Raw genomic sequence first — 17,096 nt, 5'->3', positions numbered from 1 at the left:
AAAGTGATCGTAATTCATAATTTCTCCCTCTCGTTAAAAAAATTAATGTTTTGCTTACTCTTTTAGAAGACTATAGAGTCCAACAGCTACCAATAAAAAAAATTAATCTAATTTCAGAAGAGGGGAAAGAGGGGGTTGAAATCAAGCTGTATTCTATCTATTCCAGTTGTATATATCAAACGTAACAAACAAAAATTACAGTGTTAAATGAGCTAGTCACTCCCTATAGAAACTGTGAGAAAGAATACAGCCTGGAATTCCAGACTTAATTTAAAACTACAAGAAGAATAGCAACTCGCTATTCATTATGGACAATTTGAATAGTGAAAACTACAGTTAAATGGAACTAAAATCACTACTTTTAATATGGCTTTTCTGACCATATCCATAATTAAAACAGCTACATAAACATATATGCAATCAAAATGTCACTTCACACCAAGATAAAAATCTAACCACAGCATTCAATTTCTCACATGTGCAAAGTTCATAAAATACTTTTGGGAAGATATTTCTTAACCCTTTGCACTCGCTTGCTTTTTTCTCGAGCTCTACCGATGCTAACCGGGGCGAGTCACACTCGACATCCGAGTGCAAAAGGTTAAAAAATATGAAAATCTCAAATTAAAAATTGTGGTGGAGTAGATAGAAAAAGAACACTGTATTAGAAGTGTTCTAGTTCTAATCTCTTTGAGACTTTAGGCAGATCACTTAGACTTCTGTGCCTTGATTTCTTCATCTGTAAAATGAATACACTCCATCCCTACATTAGGGTGGTGGCAGTGGGAATCAAATGTGAAAACTCTGAAGAATACTGTACTATAAAGGTCATGTCAAGTTATTACTGTTATTGTCATTACTGACATTATCATCTATCAATCTGCTAAGATTGTAACAAATAAAGCTAACAATGAAAAGGCACATGTGAGTCAAAGAAAAAGCAGGTAAAATAGGAGAAGGCATCCTCCTACAGGCACGTGGGACTTACATCCTGCATTTGGGCGTTGAAGACTGCACAAGATGACAACTGAAAAGACTGAATCATGACCTGAGCAAGACCCTGTGGATCAGAATACAATGCACCTCCCAGGTGAGAATACAGCTGAATGACTTTATAAAAGGAAAAAGATAATTATACAAATGTTGAGTTTCTTGAGGCATGGAACAGCAGGGCCTCTTTCTCCTCTGTAAAATGAAGGATTTGAACTAGATCAATGGTTTCCAAACTCTAGTTTGCTGGCATTTTTTTAAAATCAGTCAAGCCCTCTTTTAAAAAACTCACCAAAAATACATACAATTTATAAAACAGATAAAAAGTGGTGCTGCTTGAGTTGAAATGGAAGCAGGGGCCAAGAGCCCCACAGTCCTTACTTTCTGAAGGATTCTCAAGGTACTTCTTCTAAACTCAAGAGCTACTGGAAGCACAATTTGAAAACCACTGGACCAGATGATCAAATACATTCTAGCTCCATGAATATATGGCTATTATTTATAAACACTCAAAAAAAGTTTAAAATAGACTCTGTAATCAAGTTTTAGCACCTTCATTAAAAGCAGTAACTAAAGAGAAATACTTGAAATTTGTTATACTAAATTCTTCATTAAGTTTACAAAAACAATTACCTTCAGCTTTCATTGGAAAATATAGGCTAACACCCAAAATTATATGAATAATCACCAACAAAGTTTTACTAAAGTATAGGATGACCTAATTCATTCAATGCTAAATTCTCAATTTCAACTCTATAGTCTGATATATTACCCTTTGGAATTTAAAAAGTCTACATTCCTTTACAAGGCAAAAACTGTATTATTATCTGATTTAAAATCCAAATTACCCAAAAACATACGTACAACTTGCAAGGACTTCCCTTTCACCTAATAACAATAAATGGCCAACAACCACTAAGCTAAGCTGGTAAGAGTTTAGATTCAGCACAGAAAGGGTAGCTTGAATATGAGAGGCAGTATGTTATGGTGGTTCAATGTGGAACCAAAGTTGGCTAGACAAGTATTCTGGTTTTACCATTAACCAGATGTGTGATCCTAGAAAAGTCACTCAACCTTCCTGTGCTTTTAATTTCCTCACTGTAGAATGAAGGTAATAAGAGAAACTACCTCATATATTGTGAGGTCAAATGAGTTTATACAGGTAAAGCATTTAGAACAGTGCTTGATACATAGTAAATGCTATGTTTGCTATTTAGTGATCTCCACATCAGTCAAGAGAAAACTTTTCACTATTAAAATTTTTAATTCTGAGATGTTTATTCTTCTTTATGGTATTAAAATAGTCTCTCCTTTGAAATGATGGTGATAAGTAAATGGCAGTTTTAAAATATCCTTACTTGGCAAAAATAAAAAAAATTTTAATAGCAATCCATTTGTCATGGCCCCCAATGTTTTTGGTTATATTTTATGTTTCTTTTCATGAGTCTATAAAGTTTAAAAGTCTGGGAACCACTTTTGAAATTATATAAAACCACATTATAAAGATAATATAGCCAACAATTAATATATAATCCATGTGTGTTCTTCCTTTCATTGACATATGTAACTATAAATTGAACTCACTTTTCTTTGCCTCCAAGCTGAGTGCAAACTTAAAAGAAAGATATTCCTAGTATAAAAAACCTTGTAGAGTCACATGAAATAATTCTATATAAGAATATATTGAAGCCCTGGCCGGTTTGGCTCAGTGGATAGAGCTTCGGCCTGGGGACTCAAGGGTCCCAGGTTCAATTGCGGTCAAGGGCATGTACCTTGGTTGCAGGCACATACCCAGTAGGGAGTGTGCAGGAGGCAGCTGATCGATGTTTCTCTCTCATCGATGTTTCTAACTCTCTATCCTTCTCCCTTCCTCTCTGTAAAAAAATCAGTAAGATATATTTTTTAAAAAAGAACATATTGAAAATACTAATTCATCTAATTTAATAAAGAATTCACTCATCTTAACTGGTTCAGCCTTATAACCTAGAATCAAATTTATATGGGTAAAAATAGTCTATTTTTTTAACTGCTAGATTCTGAGTCAAAAGAAAAACAACAGACTTATATTTAAAATTGGGCTCAGCCAGTGTGGCTCAGTAGTTGAGCATAGGCCTATGAACCAGGAGGTCACGGTTCAATTCCCGGTCAGGGCACATGCCCCCCGGGTTGCAGGCTCGATCCCCATCATGGAGCATATTAGCAACTTAAATGTCACCATTAGTGTGCCTTTAGAAACTACCTTAAGAATGCCCTGGGAACCTTTGTATGACATACAATGTCAATAACACATACACTTAGAAATTACCCTTTCAACCATGGTTTACTGAGCTGTTAGAATAATGCTGCTTTCTGTTTTTAGTAGCATTAAGCTGCTGCTGTTACCTGAGCATGCTGGGTTTGTGCAAGCTCCTCTTTCCTGCGTTTCATGAGCTCTTTTCTCAGCTCTTTGGGTGCACTCTCCACTTCATTTATAACCTACAGTGTATAAGCATGCAGGAGGTGGGGAAATAATACTTTCTCCACGGCAAGCATTTATGTGAGCAGACAAGCTACAAGCCAAATATTAAAGCTGTTAAAAAGTTGAACATGCATTAGCATAGGTGTTAGTTTGGTGGAAAAGAATGAAAGGACAGAACATGCTTAATCTCAGTGCAGAAAAGGGACATTATGCCATGTAGAAGTTAATTAGTTGCTTAATTATCCCTATATATCATTCCCTCTAAAGACCCAAGATAATCAGTAAAGGATTACTTACAGTACTGATGCTGAACTAAGATAATAAACTCAACTGACCTTGAAAGATCATAAAATTATAAACATATCCATTGACACTGTTTGAAATATTGGGCATAAGGAAAGCTAATGGCCCTTATAGAAGTGAAACATTTCATAATTAGCTTGATATTTTTAAATAAAACCCACTCAATGAGATCAAAAGAACAGGGCAAGTAAGCCTGAGAACACACAAAGGAGAAATAAATGGATACCACATTTTCTTTTTTCAGAAAACACACCATTTTATACACGGTGTGATAAAAATGAATATATCTGACACTTTTGAGTTGGATTAAAATGACATTCTCCTTTGCTGACAATTTAAGCCAAACTTAATTGTCAAGTTTAAAATCAGTAATATAGGTACTCATAAAATAAGTTTAATTTGCTTTGATTTATTATAACTATTAAAACATATCAGAAAATGAAGTATATTTTAGAGTTCTTTCTTTTAAATCATTTCAAAATTCTAGGTATGTATTCCACCTAAAAACAGACCTGTAATCCAACTATGAAAAATGATCATGTATTCACACAAGTAGAAGCACCAAAAGCAACCAGATTCCAAATCACCACATGCTATTGATGGTTTGTGAAAGAGACTGATTTTGATTTAACAGTGTACTTAAAATTTCCCATCAGTAATTCCTCATGAAACCAAATCACCATGAAAAGGAAGAGACTCCCCAAATGCAAGAAGTTCAGTGATAAGGAAAAAAATACATAATATAATTATTTAAAATATGCATTATCATGATCTCAAACATATTCACTGGCTAAAATTCCCTTATCCAAAACAGTAATAATAACTAGAGGCTCTTTTGTACTTAGGATTAAATCACATATTTGCCTGTAAAATTTTATTTATTAAATTTGATATTAAAAATAACCTCTCACCCAGCTGGTATGGCTCAGAGGTTGAGCATCTACCTATGAACCAGGAGGTCACAGTTCGATTCCTGTCCAGGATACATGCCCAGGTTGTGGGCTTGATCCCCAGTAGGCAGGAGGCAGCTGATCAATGATTCTCACTCATCACTGATGTTTCTATCTCCCTCTCCCTTCCTCTCTGAAATGAAAATATATATATTTTTTAAATAACTTCTCAATGAAAACTACCCATGGTTTCAAGAGAATTAACATGTAGCCTCAGTAAAAGTCATACACCATGATATACAAAGCCATTTTATGTAAAATATGTGACAAAACAGTAATTTTTAGAAATGATAGCCACATCAAATAAAATTATATACCATTTCATTCATCTTTACCTAAAGAAATCATTGAACACACTATATTTATTAATGTTTGATTCTATCCTTTTTAAAGTAGATTCTCAAGTTCAGCAATATAATGTTCAATTTTCTGCATAATTTAAATGTTAAACTAATGGAGCTGGGTATTTGAAACATACAAAGTGAAAATGCATTCACTAGTTTGGTTGAGATGTTTTGGTTCCAATCTAATACAAATATCATAATTATTGTTCCTGGGTCCTTTAGAATCATGAAAAAGTAACTTCTCCTCCTACACTAAAGGTACAGAATAAATGATAGAATTATCTCTGAAAGCTGCTAATATATAAAGCTCTCTTAGTTTGGGAGAAAAAGACATACTGATCCAATATATAAATCTTCTTTCTCAATCAATGACAATCTTTCATACCACAAACAAGATTCTACCACAATATGGAACAGTTTCAGGAAAAATGAAAAAATTCAACCTATTCAAATCACTTTACAGATGTTTTCTACCTTTGATTCTTCAAAGTATCTTACAATTTGATGAATTTATAGATACAATTTTGAATTACAGATTATTTAGCTTTTGTTTTAGTACAATGTCACAGAGAGGCAATCAAGTTAATAAAAATAGTATTTTAAGTATGAATTAAATATATTATTGCCTCCTACAAACACAACACTAAGTTTTCTTGAAAAAATACATCTGTAGTATGCCTTAAATGCTGTATTAATAAAAAAGAAATGATAATTTGGAAGAAAAATGAAGATTTGGCTCAACGTGTAGCTGGATATTTACTGGCAGATTGTGAACTTGAACAGGCCATTAAAACTTCTTCTACTCAAGCCTCCTGAGCAGTAAAATGGGTTAACACCTGACCTTACTACTAACCTACATGACTGTTGGGAAGATAACAAAAAATATATAGAGAGAGTCCTATTTAACTAGTAAAAGTAGCTTTAATAATTAAAAACAGTAGTTACACTTACCTCCTTTTTTCGGTTCTTCAATATATTCTGAAATTTGGACAATTCTCTCTCTTGTTCTCCTTTAATGCGTTTGGCTTCATCTCGCAGGCGATTTGTGTGTTCTTGTTCTAGTCGTTCAATAGTCTGTTTCTGCTGTTTTTCTAGATTCTCAATTTCTTGGTCATATTGTCGCTTTTTGCTCTGTAAAACAATGTAGCTCAAGATCATTTTATTTTTCTATCACTCATATTAACTATTATAATGAAGATGTTTACTAAGAGGACATAACTAGCATTTTAATTTAGATGTAATGAATATATATAACCTTTGTAGTACTGAACAAGTCAAATGAACTAAAATATATAATTTTTCAAAAAGTCATGCATTTCTTTTCTTCTAACATGGAAAATAAATACAGTTGACCCCTGAACAGGTTTGAATTGTATAGGTCCACTTATATACAGATTTTTTTTCAATAAATATACAGTTGGCCCTCTGTATCCCTGGGTTTCACATCTGCACATTCAACCAATCACAAATTGAAAACAGTATTTTTGACCCATGGTTGGGAATCTGTGGATGCAGAGGGCCTATTGTATGCATTGTTCTACATGTGCAGATTTTGGTATTTGTGGAGGGTCCTGAAACCAATCCTCCGCGATACCCAGAGACAACTGTAGTTAGGTTTTTAAGGAGTTACAAGTTAAACATGGATTTTCTACTGCACAAGGGAAGGGGCAGGGCTGCAGGTTCATGCCCCTAAAACCCTGCACTGTTCAAGGGTCAACTGTACATTTTTCAATTATACAAGCAGTAGAATGTTGCAAATTTTTAGAGAATCCAGGAGAATATCCAATTGCAATGAAGTATTAAAGTAAAAAAAAAAATCTCTACATTTATACAATATAATGTTTGATAAATCAAAGGTCTTATCTGAAGTCTATTTTAATTATGTACCATTGTCATTTTCAGATTTACCCTTCTTCATTAATTTCTTAAAATAAACATCTTATATCATCGAAACAAATCTTTTAGAATTATAAATCTACACTTTTCAACAAAATATTGCTGCTTATATAAAACTTGAGTAACATTGCAATTTTGGATAAGAGAGAGTTAAATATTTGTAAAGGGTATTTTCTTTAAAAAATTAAAAAGCAAAACATTCTGAAAAATATCCGGGGGGGGGGGGGGGGGAGGGAAGAAACCCAGCTTTTATAAGGTTCTGGAAAAATATACAGTTAAAAATACTCAGTAAGAAAAAAAAGTTCATTATTAGGAATTCTCAGTTATGATCCAACAAATGTAATCAATAATACTGCACTTCACACAAAACAATTCTTAGCACTTACAAGAACAGCAAAAGAACTATGTTTAAAGCATAAACACTGTAACATTTCAAATTATCTTTTTTCTAACCTACATTAAGCTAGATGTTCAACGTAAGTTATCAAAATGTTTTACCACATTACTAATTCCTTTTTTAACTTTGGGCATGAGGTAAAAACCAAAAGACTCGGTTACAATTACCCTTGACTAATCAGCACTAATTTATCTAGCAGCTGTGAATTGCCAGAGAAGTTTGTTTGTTTTAAAAAAGCCCCCAAGAAGTTCTAATACTCAGCAAGGTTTAAAGATAACTGTTCTAGACTGGCTTAAAATCTTGGATTCCAAATCTGAGAGGTCAAACTGTAACACTGAAAAATGATCCAGCAATAGGCACACCAAAAAACTTTGTAAACATCTTCATGATTCCAGGTTTTCATGACGGATTTTAATCAAAGAAAAATGAGGACACCAATCACACTATAAGTCAGTGATAGGAAGACGAGGATGGACCCTTTTGGGCAAAAACACATCATAAAGCCAGAAAAATCTAGTTATCAGAGAACAAGATCTAAAACCACTAGTGGGTTTTTTCTTAAAGCATCAAATTTCATAATTAACAAAATGGTACAAATATTTAAGACTTTACCATCATTTCTTGCTCAAAGCGCCGGAAGATTTGCTCTCGCTGCTGCTGCAGTTTGCTATTGAGCTGTTGTTGGGCTCTTTGCTCTTCTTTTTGAAGAAATCTTAATTCCCGAAGTTCCTGGCGTCTGAATAAAATGTAATAGCCATGATAGAGGCAGAAAACAAAAGTTATACCTTTGAAGTAATGCTTTAAAAAAAAACACAAACTTTAAAAGTAATTTTTTGCAAACATAAAAATAATAAAAGAATGGTCCAAAATTAGCCAAGTCTTTATTCCTTTCTCTAGTCTTCAGACTTTACAGAATCTAAAAAGAAGTCACAAAACCAGTTTTGTTTTATTGATTTCAGAGAGGGAGAGAGAGGAAGAGAGAGATAGAAACATCAATGATGAGAGAGAATCATTGATTGGCTGCCTCCTGCACGCCCCCCAACTGGGGATCGAGCCCGCAATCCAGGCATGTGCCCTTGACCGGAATCAAACCTGGGACTCTATCCACCGAGCCAAACCCGCTAGGGCACCAGTTTTAATTATGTTGTTCTCTACTCACCTAAGAAACCTCAATTCTTCAGTTTTGGAATCACTATCTGTAACTATCTTTGATGTTGTTACACTCACTTCTACACCATCAACAATAAATTTGCGTGTTTTCTTCAATGTTTTCTTTTGTCTTCTTGTTTCCTGAATGAGATTTTATTTTAGTTAGGCTTTATATGAGCAATACTAAAGACAGAAAGCATTTTCTTCTTTAAAAAAAAATTGAACAACCATTAAGACTACACATATAAAATAAGAATATAAAGCAATAAGACTCACATGTAGAACCAGTTATATCATCTTATTTGACTTTCACATGACTTTACAGATGAAATCTAAATTTTTCAAATCAAAGTATGACTTTTCATATGTGCCTATATAATTTTTATGATACCACATCATAATCAGGTAAGGACCCTTACAGTGGTAAGGATCAATTCACATAAGTGACTAATTAGTAAACTTTTACATGTTAACCATTAGTTTTTCTTCCTCTTTCCACCTTGTAGGTTCTCAGATACCTCTTCTTTCAGTTTAGGACCACTGACAAAACAAAATTGAATTCCTGGGGCTCAGCCCTTAAAGACACTAAATCAATAGGGTTAAGGGTAGCTGGGAATTTATATTTTGAAAAGGCTCCCAGGTAATTTTTAAACACTTGCCAGGACTAGGAATCAAAAGCTATTTCATCAGCAACAATATCAACAGCTCTGCTCTCCATTTCAGGGCTGGAGATGAATGTGTGATTTTAGAGTTATTAGCAAGATAGCACCTCTACTGCACCTCAAAAGAACCATATTTGCCCGCTAGCTATTGCCTACCATTCTTTTTTTTTTCCAAACTAAAAGAGAAAGTTTATTTAGAAAGTTACAAAGGTAGTAGAAGTGAGCCAGTTGGGCTGCTAAGCTCAGGAAACAAGTTACAGAGGCAGAAGAAGGGCCCTTAGAGCTTAGGAGGGAAAGAGAAAGGTAACACACCTGGAGGGAAACCCAAGAGGGAGAGCTGCCTATCACTCTTTATTAAGACCAAACTTTTGATTCCTCAACTGATATCCAAATGTTCTTTAAATGTAAACAAATAATAAAAATATAACACTCCTACAAATACATAAACATGGTAAAAATATATGTATTGAGAACAGATAATTACTAGGTTTTGATATGGAGGAAAGCTTAGAAAGCAGAGGGAGCAAAAGTAGAATGTGAAAATACTAAACTCAAAATGCATTAGAATTTTAAACTGTCACTTTCCAGTCACCTTTTTGCAACCTCTTATTGTTCTATTCTCCAGGCTTCCAGTTTCCTCTCCTCCCCTTAAGCACCCTAACCAGGCTTCCTATAAAATCTAAAGTGGGCTTGCCCCCAAAACAGATCTACATCCCCATAACCTCCAAACTTTCCATTTCTTCAGTTCCTACTAAAATATCCATAATTAACATGACCTTAATTCTCAAAGTATTTGCATTTTTAAAAAATTAGTATATTTTTATAGTGTAACTTAAAAGTTACCATACATAGTTACATTACTCAGTAAGTAAGTGAATGGACTTCAGATTAATAGAATTTCAGTCAGTGAAATAAAAATAAAATGAAGACAATCTAGGCAAGATGTAATAATCTGAGGCAGATAGGCAGACTGATTAGTCATGCCCTAGTCTTATCCCTAAGGTCTGTTTTCCTAAGTTGTTTCTGCTTTTCACAGTCTTGTCTTCTGCTACCTATCAACCCAAACTCTTTGTCCATGGTTCACCTGCATCAAAATTCCATGGGATCTTTTGTTACAAATACTGATTCTTGGGCCCCACTCCATACTCCTGTATAGCTCCCCGCTGCTAAGTCTTAAGCACACTAATATTTAGGAGCTGCAAGTGTTCTGGGTTTTAGTTTTGTTTGTTTCCCCACAATGGTTCTCATGGCAGTAGTGATGGCTATGACTGAGGAAGAAGCAACAAAATGGTCATCTGTGTGGGCCAGTGGTAAATCAAGGACTGTTTATACCCTAAACGTGCTTTAAAAAAGATCATTCTTTCTCAGTTCTCTCATATGCTATTGATTCTTGCTAAAACAGTATCTACCTATGTACAATAAGAGAACCCAAATCACACTAAGCAATAATATATACTGTTTCTATCAAGTTGGCAAAAATAGGTAGGTACTACCAAAAAATTTAAAGGTACTACCAAAAAATTTAAAGGTCACATCCACAACCTCTCTCCTTGGTTCTGTTAATTGACTGCATTTGTAGGCCTTAAGAATTTTATAGGGGTAGTAAATACTACACTGATTTAGTGCTGCCTCATTTTCAAGACATCAGTTTCACATAAATTCTAAATTACCAAAATGACAAAGAAAAACCCGAACAAGGACTCATGTACACTTACTTGTAAAGATATTGATCCACTGTCTTTAGTTTTGCTTAGGAAGCTAGAGATGGATAAATTCAAGTCAATGCTGCTATTATCAGCAGTAGAACCAGTGCCTGAATCAGTATCATTTTCCTTTTGAGTCTCAGATTCTGGTAGCAACATGGTTTCAGTTTTTGATAAAGCACCTATTTCCTCTTTATTTTCTGCACCATCAGAGTTGATATTAATACTAGGTATTGGAACAGGCTGAGGTTCACTGGGCTGTGAAGTGGCAGTAACGTCAGGTTCTGTTTTAATTGGCACTTCACATGGAATCTCTTTTTGCTCTGTATCTGTCTGAGTAGTGGCTTCATGAGCATCCTGTGTTTCACTTCCTGAAGCCTTTTGGTCAGTATGAATCACTGCACTTCTGACCTCTATTTCTTCAGTGCTACTTGACTCAGTAATTTCAACTTCGTTTGTCCTGGGTTCCTCAGTGGTCTCCACTATGTTCTCGGAACTGCTGATCAACTCTTTCTCACCTTTACCTTCTATAGATTTTTGATCTATCTCATTAGTTTCAACTATTTCTCTAAGAGAAACTTCCTCAGTACCACCAACCTCAGGACCCTCCATGGGTTTACTTGCTAATTCCTGACCTGCTTCAACCATTTCTTTCCCATCATTACTCTGAGCGTCCTTAGCATTGTTTTCAACTGCCTTCTGAGCAACATCTATGGCCTCACTTGTTCCTATTGCATTACTTGTATCACTGATTACATCTTTTTTCGTTTTCTCATCTTTTCCCAAATTCTTTTGGGTGTCTTCCTTTGTAAGCTCAACTTCATTGTCAATTGTTTGAATATCTACCTCTTTTTCTCCAGTCTCTTGAGAAACTAAATCAATTGTTTGCATAGTAGTATCTTTAATTTCTTCTTCAGATTTTATAACCTTATTTTCAAATATCTGTTGCTTTTCCTGATCCCTTTCTTCCTCAGGTTTCAGACTCTGTTCAATATTTGTTTCTACAGTTATGTTATTCTCTTTTCCTTCGTTGATTGACTTCATGTCTACTCTTTCTTGGTCTTCTATGTCAGGCAGATTTTCAAGCTTGGGTCTCTTCTCCTCTCTCCCATTTTCCTTGATTATTATTGTTCTAGTATGGAGTTCAGCCACAGCTCCTAAAGTTTCATCAATACCCTCCACACCTTTTTCAGGCTCTTCAGTAGTGGGTTTTTCATTAAGAACTCTGCTGTTAAATTTATCTTCAGGAGTATTACGTTCTGTTTTTTCTGAGACAGATTCCAAAATACAAGCATTTTGTGAAAGTTTATCTTCTTCGGAGCTGGCAATACTGAGGTCAGAGGAGGCACGCTTACTTGCAGGTATTGGCTGAAAAAGGTTTTATATATTTTTAGTGTTAAAACAAGATGGTGACCAAAACAACATTTTACTTTTTTTTATTTATTTATATTTTAAATTTATCTACTTCATATATAATGATCTAATATATTTATTCAGTAAATCTGATGAAGTTATAAAAGTAGTTTAAAGAACTGATAAATCTTCACATAATAAATATGACAAAAATGGATAGCAAGAGTAAACTTGCTATTAATCTTCATCTCAAAAATTAGTTTGTACTGCTACCCATCAACTAATCCTTAAATACAGGTATAATCATACCTCAAAACCCAACTCTAAAAATTACCTAAATAAAATTTCCTTTCTATTATACTGACCAGAGAATTTTCTGTTTCTTCATCCTCCTCCTCCTCTTTACCATCTTCAACTTCTTCTGTTACTTCAGCCTTGGCCTCTGCAATCAATTCTCGGATTGGTTTGTTGGAATCCACAGTAACAAAAGGATGCTGTCAGATCATTAAAAAGAGCATGCTCAACAACACCTGAAATGCTTGGTCATAGAGTAAGTTTCAAAACATAAAACACATTATTATGTGGTGAAAATATGAATACATAGGTAGGAAAAATACAAACACCATCAAGTAATATTACATCTAGGAAAGGAAGAAGGTAAAGGGGATTGAACAGGGGCCTGCAACCCCTACTTGTACCTTTTTAAAGTCTGAAGGAAATATGTCAAAATAATGACATTATATCGGTAAGTACACGTACTTTTGTGTATTTTTGAAAATTTCGTAATATAAAAATTAAATTTAAATTTAAAGTACCTTTCAAGTTAACTGTATAATACCAGTTCTTAAAAAGTAGCAATACATATAAATCCAGTTTAAAGCCTAAATAAAATAACAAAAAATTTTAAAGTTAAAAGTGTCTACAAACACCTGCTTTTTTGACATGGTTCTAATATTCTTTTCTTTTTATTTATTTAAATTCTTTATTGTTTCAAGTATTACAAAAGTCTCCTTTTCCCCCCATTGACCTCTCCCCAGCCGCTCCCACCCCCCAGCACATGCCCTCACCACCCTACTGTCTGTGTCCATTGGTTATGCTCATGGTTCTAATATTCTTAAGAGTAAGAAGAAACTTTATTATCTCTGTGTACTTGGCACTTAACAGTGTCTGTCACAGACTAAGGCTTTCAAATGTGGAGGTAGTAAAATAATAAAAGTGTGTCCCAGGGAATTCATATTGCACAGAACAAGGCAATTTGTCCTGCTTTCACCTGCCCCCCAACATAAATACGTATAACTAACTGTTCCTATAACTCCTACATTATCGTGTTTTCAAAAACATGATAATGTAGGAGTTATAGAGTAACTCAACCTAACAGTAAGTGCCTCAATATTTGCCATTCTTTTTGTTCACCTGTAATATTAACTATTTGACTACGTTTTATTTCAAATATTATAAACATGTTCCGCTATAAATCAAAATTATCCAATCACTTTGATACTATTTGTTAAAATCAGCAATATTTATCCTCAAGAGAGATGAGAAACAAAATGGAAGCAACTAACAAAGCGGAAATAACTAACAAAATGAAAGAACACAAACTCAATCAAAAAAGCACAGAAGGAATGACTTATAAGTTAAATACCTTTTAGCAATGGCAGCACCTACTAATATATGTTGATAAAATAAATATTAACTACTATAATGTATTTTGATTTTCCACAAGGAAATTCAAGTGTAAAAAGAGCACAATGAATAAATCTTATCTTACCTGTAGTAGCTGAGATGTTGTCCACCGGGAATCCACATTTTTTTCCAAGCATTTCTTTAGAAAGTCCTTAAAATTCGAAGACCTTCAAAATAAAATTTTAACAATGACATCCCATTTTACTTTCATGTTATTAAAATCAAACAAAACTCTAATAAATTAAGTTTCATTATGTATACAATAGTATTATTCAACATAAAAAAACTAGTTAATGAGAATATTAAGATTTTATTAGTTATCTATAATAATAGCATAATATACTAATTAGACCGGACAGCCGAATGACCTTCCAGACGTCCTTCCGGACAAAGCCACAACACCAGGGGCCGAGGCAGAGACGGTTACGGGCAATCAGACAGGAAGGCAAGTGGTTAGGGGCAATCAGGCAGGCAGGCAGAGGCGGTTAGGGGTGATCAGGCAGGCAGGCAGAGAGGTTAGGAGGTGAGCAGTTAGGGGTGATCAGGCAGGCAGAGAGGTTGGGGCAATCAGGCAGGCAGGCAGAATGGTTAGGGGAATCAGGCAGGCAGGCGAGTGTTTAGGGGCAATGAGGCAGGCAGGCAGAGTGGTTAGGGGCAATGAGGCAGGCAGGCAGGTGAGCGGTTAGGAGCCAGCGGTCCTGGATTGCGAGAGGGTACAGGCCAGGCTGAGGGACACACACACACACCCACACCCATGCACACATTTTGTGCACTGGGCCTCCAGTTTATTTATAAACTGGAGGCCCAGTGCATGAAAATTCATGCACTGGAGGGGGGGGGGGGGGGTCCCTCAGCCCAGCCTGCTCCCTCTCACAATCCGGGAGCCTTCAGGGGTGGGAGGTGACCTGGCCATCAGGGGAAGGCAATGCCCCATCACACTTCTGCTGCTGCCACTACCGGCAGCGCAAGCCTCAGACGACCCTAGTTATCTGAGCCTCAGATGGCCCTGGCTTGCCTGTACCTTGGGCCGGCTCTGGGGGGCTGGGCAGCTGACATCTGAGGCTTGCCTGTGCCTTGAGCCTGTCCTGGGTGGCTGGGGGCAGAGGGAACTGGGGGACTCTGGAGGCAGGTGCGCAGAGCAGCTGGGCCCAATGGGGGGTGGGCCCAGACTTGATGCATGCCTGCGGGGCTGAGGGTACTGGGTGCCACCATCTTGTGGCTGTGGGAGCAGCCATATTTGAGGGTGGGGCAGTCAATTAGCATATTCCCTCCTTATTGGCTGTGGGCGCTGCCATCTTTGCGATGATGTGAGGGTCAATTAGCATATTCCCTCTTTATAAGATAGGATACAATTTACACATAAGTAAGTAGGTTCAAAGTTTTAATCAATGAGATATAACCATATATTCACAAGTATGCCAAGTCATGAATTAAAAATTCTTCTATATTAAATTCCACAAATATAGATCAGATACATGTCTCACTTTCTCATAGAACAGAAAATATTTTTTTTGTGTAGAACTCAAGTCACTGGTATCTTCAAATTTATAGGAAAACCCCTGGCCAGTGTGGTTCAGCTGGTTGGAGAGTAGTCCTGGCAACTGAAGGTTAGATTTGATTCCTGGTCACAGCACATACCTAAGTTGTGGATTTGATCCACTGTCTCTCTCACATCAATGTTTCTTTTTCTCTCTCCCTCTCTCTCACCTTCCCTCCCTCTCTAAAACTGATTTTTTAAAAAGTTATGGGGCCCTAGCCAGTTTGGCTCAGTGGATAGAGCCAAAGAGTCCCGGGTTTGATTCTGGTCAAGGGCTCGTACCTCAGTTGCAGGCACCCCACCCCCCCAGCCCCGATCAGGGCATGTGCAGGAGGCAACCAATAGATGTATTTCTCTGACACTGATATTTCTCTCTGTCTTTCCCTCTCTCTTCCACTCTCTCTAAAAAATCAATGGAAAAATATCCTCGGGTAAGGATTTAAAAGAAAAAAATTATGGGAAAAGTTAGTTTTAAGAGTTTAAATGGTCCTTAAGTCTTGAAACTATACCAAAAATCAGTTTTCTACTTTATATAGTCTTTGTACCATAAATTCAAGTATTCTTGGAAAGTTGGAAGAATAAAGCGTCAAGTTTTGCTTCTTAAAAAGCTTTGTTTAGAATATTTTACCATTTTGATGGTTGTGCTAATGTAGGAGGCTCAGATTTTGCTATTTTTAGCAGCACTCGCATTGGGTTTAATTCATGATGTGGTGGTTCTATCTCAGCCATTTCTATTAAAGTGATACCCAGGGACCAAACATCAGCTTTGTAGTCATAGGGTCTGTCCTTCGATGTTTCACACATGACTACCTCAGGAGCCATCCTATGAAAACAGAAAATTGAAAGTTAAGATGTTTAAATTAAGACTAGTGATCGCAACCCTCATAAAAGACAGACAGTATCACCAATTATGTGAACAAATTAATGAGTATAATAACTGCTGACATAACTAACCTGTAAATTCATAAAAATTAATACATACCAATATGGTGTGCCAATAAAGGAATCTCTTCTTTGGATTGTCCTTGTGTTTTTAGCTGATACTCCAAAATCCGCTTGAAATAAATTATACAGAAGTGTTAATGATAGTGTTTAAGCAAAGTTCCCTGTAGTCAATGAAGTTTGGGAAAACATATGAAGTCCTTCATAAGGCCATTCTTATTAAAGGGTAAGGAAAATAAACTCTACCATCCTAATTTTGACCACCCTCTTTCTATCACACCTACTCACCAAAAATGATGCAGAAAAGATTCCATCATTAACACACTTAATACCACCAACTTTATACATCTTCAGATCACAAATTCTCCAGAATTGAAGAACAAGATTGTAACTTTAAAACAGACCAGGCTATCCACTTCAAAACAAATGTCAACTAGTGCTATATTATAATTAAATCAATAGATATAAACATTTTTCTATAGTACGAAAAACAGAAATTATACCAAAGCAGCCTTTATGACAGCATATGGCTTGCTAACTTCCTCAGAAAATTACATTACAAAGAAAAAAATTAGGAACCATGTTTTCTTGTTTAAATTATAGAGCACAAAAGAGATTAAAAATGATGGCGGAGTAAGTGGATACTACTACACAGACACATTCCCAGAACCAAACTGGAATTACAACTAAAATACAAAAAACAAAACAAAAAAACTTTGAATAATC

General features: G+C 35.6%; 1 protein-coding gene across 2 annotated transcripts in view; it reads right to left on the bottom strand.

Annotated features, from left to right (window-relative positions):
• The window catches only part of SLK (STE20 like kinase), a 53,632-nt gene that overhangs the window by 14,309 nt on the left and 22,227 nt on the right, over positions 1-17,096 (bottom strand). Inside the window, exons 5-13 of one of the 2 annotated variants that reach the window (XM_079793681.1) lie at positions 16,411-16,483; positions 16,057-16,251; positions 13,977-14,058; positions 12,571-12,699; positions 10,865-12,220; positions 8,498-8,628; positions 7,951-8,074; positions 5,997-6,176; positions 3,373-3,465 (exon numbers count right to left, since the gene is read on the bottom strand). In XM_079793681.1, the coding sequence (XP_079649807.1) occupies positions 3,373-3,465; positions 5,997-6,176; positions 7,951-8,074; positions 8,498-8,628; positions 10,865-12,220; positions 12,571-12,699; positions 13,977-14,058; positions 16,057-16,251; positions 16,411-16,483 (2,363 nt within the window). The remainder of the gene's footprint in view (positions 1-3,372; positions 3,466-5,996; positions 6,177-7,950; positions 8,075-8,497; positions 8,629-10,864; positions 12,221-12,570; positions 12,700-13,976; positions 14,059-16,056; positions 16,252-16,410; positions 16,484-17,096) is intronic. The other variant, XM_079793682.1, reaches the window with a different exon arrangement.

This window comes from Cnephaeus nilssonii (assembly GCF_951640355.1).
Source record: "Cnephaeus nilssonii genome assembly, chromosome: 16".
In the NCBI taxonomy this organism is placed as follows: domain Eukaryota; kingdom Metazoa; phylum Chordata; class Mammalia; order Chiroptera; family Vespertilionidae; genus Cnephaeus; species Cnephaeus nilssonii.
Note: the sequence above shows the minus strand (reverse complement) of the source record. Positions and strands in the feature narration are given on the sequence as shown.